The sequence below is a fragment of the Etheostoma cragini genome, chromosome 3 (assembly GCF_013103735.1).
Source record: "Etheostoma cragini isolate CJK2018 chromosome 3, CSU_Ecrag_1.0, whole genome shotgun sequence".
Classification (NCBI taxonomy): domain Eukaryota; kingdom Metazoa; phylum Chordata; class Actinopteri; order Perciformes; family Percidae; genus Etheostoma; species Etheostoma cragini.
This window is the reverse complement of record NC_048409.1, coordinates 28628579-28635341: the sequence shown is the minus strand read 5'-3', so window position 1 is coordinate 28635341 and position 6763 is coordinate 28628579. Positions and strand designations below refer to the sequence as shown.

At 44.5% G+C, this 6763-nt stretch overlaps 1 protein-coding gene across 1 annotated transcript; it reads left to right on the top strand.

Annotated features, from left to right (window-relative positions):
- Positions 1 to 321: 321 nt before the first annotated feature.
- Positions 322 to 5289, top strand: LOC117942298 (mRNA decay activator protein ZFP36L1). Its single transcript, XM_034867703.1, has 2 exons — positions 322 to 1014; positions 1997 to 5289. Exons 1-2 carry the CDS (start codon positions 961 to 963, stop codon positions 3221 to 3223), a joined length of 1281 nt encoding a protein of 426 aa, XP_034723594.1. The 5' UTR covers positions 322 to 960; the 3' UTR covers positions 3224 to 5289.
- Positions 5290 to 6763: the final 1474 nt, after the last annotated feature.

The window sequence follows — 6763 nt, the reverse complement described above, 5'->3', positions numbered from 1 at the left end:
AACACGGCTGAACCGAATCCTATATCAACTTTAGTGCAGAAACTTTGATTAGTTCAACTTAGAAAACCCTTTTACGATGTATTAAAAACAAGAAAAAGACAATCTTTCTCACATATAGCATGTTAAGGCCCTAGTTTTCATCTTGACAGCCCTAATCAGGGTTAAATGCAGTCTACCTGACAACATTTGGAGGAATAACATAAAATATATATATTTTTTTTAATTGAATAAACTTTTTCTATACTTTTTAACAACTTTGCTGCATTGTAACTGTACAAATGAAGGTAAATGTGTTTGGGGTCTGCAACATTATCTCAAAGTGAAGGTATGGCCGGTTAGAAGAAAAGAAGAAATTTATCTTTAAGGATTTGGTGATGAATGGGTAGAGAAGTAGCTCCATTCAGCCCCCTTCTCGTCTTTCTGTGCCCACCCTGCCCCCCAGCACACTATTACAATGCAGGACCCCATCCCCCCAGCAACACCCACATTAACACACATTAACACACACACTCACACACTCCCTGCCCTGCCCCCTGAAGAACACAGGCCCGGGGGGGGCGGGGGGTGTATGGGTGGATTTCCCCAACTATTTAAGCAGATTCCAACAGATGGTGGAGGAACTTTCCTCCGAGGGTCACGTTGCTCTTCTTTCACGGCCCTGACTACTTCTTCATCTCTCTCCCCTTCCCACCCCACACAACTCTTTCACCTCCCAGGACAAGCAGCTTCTCTCCCCCTAGACGTCTGAAAACCTCCTCCTGCAGGACCGAGCTGAACTCTCTGAGGTTTCCCCAGGCCCTAAACCTGTTCTCTGCAGTCTCAGCTCCCCCTGAAGACCAGACCTTGTCTGTTGGTCTTCCTTCACTTTGGGACCCAGACACGTTTGGTCCTCCCCGGCGTTCCTCCACTGTGGGACCAGGCATCCAGCTCCTTCTCTCAGCGAGGACGGTGGAGCGAACCATGCCCTCCGACTTCCTAACGCCTTTCCTGGAACTGGATGAGGAGTTCTTCAAGGTGAGAGCAACCACTGACAACTCTAATGTTTCATAGATATCTACCAACATGACTCCTCTGTCTCCTCTAATCAAGCTCTTGATTGATGACTCTTTATTAGGGCAATGCCAGAGTAAATCATTGAAACCCTTTGTTTTTTAATGTTGGAAGTAATAATTAAGTGATGAAAAGTTATAAGACTAATACCTAATTAAAGACTTAAACAGATGAAATGTTTTTGAGATGTATCTTAACTTTATCTGGGGAGTGAACTCATCTATAATGCAAGAAATAATGGTGTTTTGGGGAAAAATGTAGATTGGATTAGTCTTTTCAATGTATCTGCAATGTTTGGCTTGGAACATATTTGTGTGAAATACATTTACTAAAATATATTGTGTATATATATATATATATATATATATATAATATGTCTTCTAAAGAAGAAAAGTGAAAATCTAGGGTGGGATATTTTTTAAACCATAAGGTTATACCTGCAAGAAAAGTTTATTTTATTTTTTGGGGTTAAGAAAAATCTGCATTTTTGTTACATTGCGTCTTTCTTTACATATACAAGTATAATGGTTGAAGAGTTTGAAATAAGTATATGTAAGTATATAAGTATAATGGCTGAAACTACAATACAACATAAAAGTGTATATATGTACACATTTATAATGTATACATGTACGTATGTATAATACTAAATGAAATTAGATGTGTGTTTAGTCTTTGAGCATGCACATTGTAGTTCAAGACATATTTTTCTATTTTAAAAAAGCTTAAATTTCCATAAAGCTGAAACATGCACCCCAAGCCCTAAATATTACATTTTTTAAAAATAAAACAGAATCCAACTTCCCAAGTCAATTTTTCCAGTTGCTTCAGCTGCAGCTTCCCAAATCTCTTTTCAGCTCGACTCTTCCCTTCCACTCTCGCTCCAGCGCTCCAGGAATGCAGAAAGCTCACATCTATTCTCTCCCTCTCTCCTTTTGTGTGACAGAATTTCCGCGGCCTGGAGGCGACAGATGGCTCGCCCACCGGCCCACAGCCCCAACGGCAGCAGCAAAGCGACCGAGTCGTGGGCTTCCAGCGTCGCCATTCTCTGTGCCCCGTGACCCTCCCCAACTCCAAGTTCAACAGCAGCGCCAGCAGCAGCTCTGATGTGATTGACTCGGTCGGCTGGGGGCTCAACGCGCCCTCCAGCCAGCAGTGGAACAGGGAGAGTCAGCTCCCCCTCTCCTCGCTCAGCCACATCCCCTTCAGAGTCGACCGCTCGGTCAGCATGATCGAGGGCGGCAGCTTGGGAGCCAAAGAAGAAAAAACGGCTAACTTTTCCCCAAAACTGCTGCTCCCTCCACCTGGCTTCTGCCTCAGCAACAGCTCCCTCTCCTCCATCGCTTCCCCCTCGGCCTCCAGACCCCAGGCTACCTCGCCTCACATCTCCACCCGGTACAAGACCGAGCTCTGCCGCACCTACGAGGAAAGCGGCACCTGCAAGTACGGCGCCAAGTGCCAGTTCGCCCATGGCATGGACGAGCTCCGAGGCATGTGCCGGCACCCCAAGTACAAGACGGAGCCGTGCCGCACTTTCCACACGATAGGCTTCTGCCCGTACGGCGCCCGCTGCCACTTCATCCACAACGCCGACGAGATGCTGGACGGCAACGCCGGCGCGCCCCCGCAGAAACAGAAGCTGAGGCCTCCTCTGCTGCGTCAGAGCTTCAGCTTCGCGGGCTTCTCCTCCTCGCCGCAGACTTTCCAACCGGTTGAGGAGCTGCAGCCTTCCTCCATGCTCTTCACACGGGCCTCCTCCGTCTCCCCTCCCCCGTCCTCCACGGGGAGCCCCGAGCTCCTGTCCCCTCTCTTCCCAGAGCCAGGGGCGCTGAAGCATTGTCCCTACCCCTTCTCCGGCATCGGCGACCTGGGAGGCGACAGCGGCGATTCGGCTCCACGATTCTACGCCGTGACCGAGTCGGTCAGCGGCAAGTGTCCCGCCTCCACCTTCACTTCCAAAAATCCTCTCCTCCCGTACCACTTCCCCCAGCAGCTGCCGGCCTCCCTGAGCGGCCTGGCCGGCCTTCAGCGCTGCTCCTCGGCTGACTCGCTTTCCGAGGAGGGCTACACCTCCTCCTGCTCCCTCAGCTCCTCCTCCAGCGGCACGGAGTCGCCAAGCTTCGAGGGCCGACGCCTGCCCATCTTTAGCCGGCTGTCTGTTACAGACGAGTAGGGGAAGGGATTTACTGTCGGGCTGAATTAAATCAGGGGCCGATGCTCTAAGTGTTAAACTCCATGTGACGAGAAGGTGATAATCGGGTTTTTTGCTTATATAGTCCAAAAACCAAAAAAAAGCAGCTTAGACCTATGTTGTCTATGCATAACAGAGGGTCTAAATAAAGCAGTAACTTCATTATCACAAGAAAGGAGACAAACATTAGGGTTTCAGTCCCTCCCTGAATCCAGCTGGGTAAACGTACCTAACTTTGTGCATATTGCATTTCTCATCCAAGCAGTTGTATCGCTGCTCAGTGTTCGTCCAGTTTTAGCTGACTTCTTTTTTGTTCTATTATTTTTTTTACAAGGTTGTCCTTTTACCCCGTTGTTACTGCTGTATACTGTTGTATACTCGTGTTTTAAAGAGAATACTTGTAGGGTACCTCACTTAGCTCGGCATTTGCTCCATTGCTATCCCTACTCAGTGGGAACTTCTGTATACCCGAACTGAAGGATTTTAAGATGTATAACTGGTGTACTTTCCACTTTTTCACAAGTCATATTTGTTATTTCTACTCTTGCAGCTCTTCTCCAGCCATATTAGGGCTTTCCAACTGTGTGAAACCAAACTCTTGTCCACGAGTAAGAGGGTTTAATAACTGTATGCTTTTACTGATTGATTGATTTATTAGTTGATTGGATTTGCAGCTGTGGCCACTTGATTGTACTTGTCAGCCATTGCCACTGCCTGGCAAGGATTCAGCTGAACTACCTTAGCATCAAATGGTTTGGCAACCCTCTGACTCTCTAGTTACCAAAGTTGATATTAGCATTACCCTAACCCATTAGCATTGCTAACACCTAGCCTAGCCTTTAACAACAGAAAGTGTACAGTGTTATGATTATTGTTGTGATAGCGTAACACTTTTCTAGACTTATTTATTGGTTTTTGAATTAAGTTGACGAGCTTGCTTTGTGATTGTGTTTGTGCATTTGTTTCATAATCCTAGAGAAACGATGCTTTACGTCTGTGTTATCCATGATGTCCATCTGCTCGGTTTGTACTATCCAGTAGCTTTAAGAAGGTTGGCGGAGAGGGGAGGAAAGGAGAGGATGGGAAAGGAAAGGAGGAGAAGAAACATTTTGGCATTCTATAATGTGTGTTGCCTTATTGGCTTATAGGCCGGCAGAAATCAGGGCTCACTGAGTTTTCACGTCAAACGCAGCTCGATGAGTATATCAGCGGTTTCAGACTGATGATCTTTAGCGTGTTGGTGTGAACATGCAGTGAGTCCGCTCTCCTCTCCGTCACGCATCACACACCTGACTGTAATAACCTTTTTCTCCAATTGTTGAGTGCTGTGATCTAAATACGAAGCAACGCGGCGGTAAAAGAGGGGTTTCCCCACACATCCATGGCCTGCGTGTGAGTCAGATAGAAACGTGTGTACACATGAATAACACATTGTACGTGTGCGATTTATCAGGACTGCTGTATTTCAACGTTGTGGTCATAATGTGTGGAAACTTCTGCCGTTTGTTTTTTACAATCCCGAGTGCTATCTCCTCTTGTTGGGGGCAAACAGCGGGACAGGAGACCTTTGTGTATAGTTGATTTTTATCTCTCAGAGTTGCCTTGATGACAATGTGTTTGTAGGTCAACCTCTGTTGCACGCTAGCTAGCTAACTCTCTGAGCGGCAGGTGAAATCAAGCGAGTTAAAATGAATTCAGGCAAGATTTTTTATTATTTTTTTAATTATTATTATTGTTTGTTTTTGTCGTGAAATCAGGAACTCGACCTGCTCCGGAGAGACGCTCGCTGTTGCTGGAGCTAATTGTTAAGCTCAACGTGGCAACGAGCCGTTTCTGTAACTTTTGTTAACTTAAAAGTCTTATTTATTTTGTTTTTTAAAGCAAAAAACCTATATTGTGTTTGATATTGTGTATTTTTTTTCTTCTTTTTTACATAATTTAAATGCATTTATTGTTTACATTCCACGGGTTTTGTTGACGACCTAGCTCTTTATCTTAATATATTTGTCCCCGTTTTATTTCAAAATAAAAGTCTTTGAAAAATGAAAGCGCAGTATGTCGTATCTCATTTCACGGTTGGAGTCATTTTGAAGGGATTTTATTAAATTACGAACGTTTTAGAATTCAAGATATTTGATTTCAAGCCATTCCAATGTCGCAGACTAATTCCCAATATTGGAATAAAACCCTGGGAGCGCTCCCGTCGTCGATAGCGTGGTTTGAGATGGGCGTAGACCTCAGTCCGAGCCATCTTAAGTTTCCCGTCTTGACATTCTGACAAAATCCTGTTTAATGTTATCGTAACTTCTATTTTCAAAGTCTTGGTTAAGTTAAATACTTGTTGTGTCTTCTAGTCTGTGACTTAACAACTCATTGACATTATGACACGTTGTCTTTAGATGTTATATGTTGTCAGACTTCAGTCTTTTCAAAGTCTTCTAGTGTATGGTGGGCATTAGGTCCTTTGAAGTCTTTTGAAAGAGTAACTTATGAATCAAAAACTGAAGAAAACTTCAGCGAAATAGCGTGCAACATAAGAATGAAATCCAAAACTTTACTTATTCCTTAACTCTCATCTTCTCCAACTTTTCATTCTAATGCACATCGACCATACTGGGACTTTTTGTCTTTTCCTCACATCCCCCTGGTATCACATTCTCCCCATCTGCTCCTTCTCATCTCTACAAAACACTTCCCTTAGCTCTTACATCATCATGCAGATATCTGCAAGATCGTTGTCTCATGATGACTCAGAGGGAAACGGTCAATCAGACTCTGGTTAGCTCGGCTAGATTAACAGCACAATTAAAGGCTAATTTCTGCAGAGAAGAAGATGCAGACATTGAGAAGATGCAGGAGAATGTGTGGTGTGGGTTTCTTGCTGAAATAAACTCCCAGTCTTCTCAGTACAAACTTAATTTGCCTCTGGACATTTTGCTTTTATTTACTAACTGCTCATATCTGCAGTATTTCTTTGTTTTCCTGTGTAAAATGGGAGTCAGATTGCTTTTAAGTGCAGTAAAAGTCAGAAAATGGTTATGGTTAACACAGTGGAAACGACACAAATGTTCATTTAAGGCGAAGCGTTCCCACGAGCATCACTTTAAAATTCTGCATGATGCGTTTAGGGCCCGTAGGATCATCTGTGTCTCATTGACGCACAAAAGGACCAAAGATTAACTCTTTCTATTACTTGTGTTCAGCGAACTCTCCCGTCCCTCCCCTCTCTGTGTGTTTGTGTTTTTATGTGTGTGTTGTGTGGGAAGAGGAGTGAGTTTTGTTGCAACTCGTCTAAACAGACCAATTTAGAGTGAGCGACACTGAGGACAATGTTTGGGCAACAGATGCTCGAACAAAGACTTCCCAGCACACAATGGGCACAGAGATACTTGTGACTGATTTCCATCTATTCACACAAAGTGGAGCAGTAGTTGACGTCCTCCCCTGTGTGTGTGTGTGTGTGTGTGTGTGTGTGTTTGTGTGTGTGTGTGTGTGTGTGTGTGTGTGTGTGTGTGTGTGTGT

Bases quoted from the DNA above. Each gene is read 5' to 3' on its own strand.
- LOC117942298 (XM_034867703.1), top strand. From the start codon at position 961: ATGCCCTCCGACTTCCTAACGCCTTTCCTGGAACTGGATGAGGAGTTC. The intron at 1,015-1,996 runs GTGAGAGCAACC...TTTGTGTGACAG, and splicing joins TGGATGAGGAGTTCTTCAAG to AATTTCCGCGGCCTGGAGGC.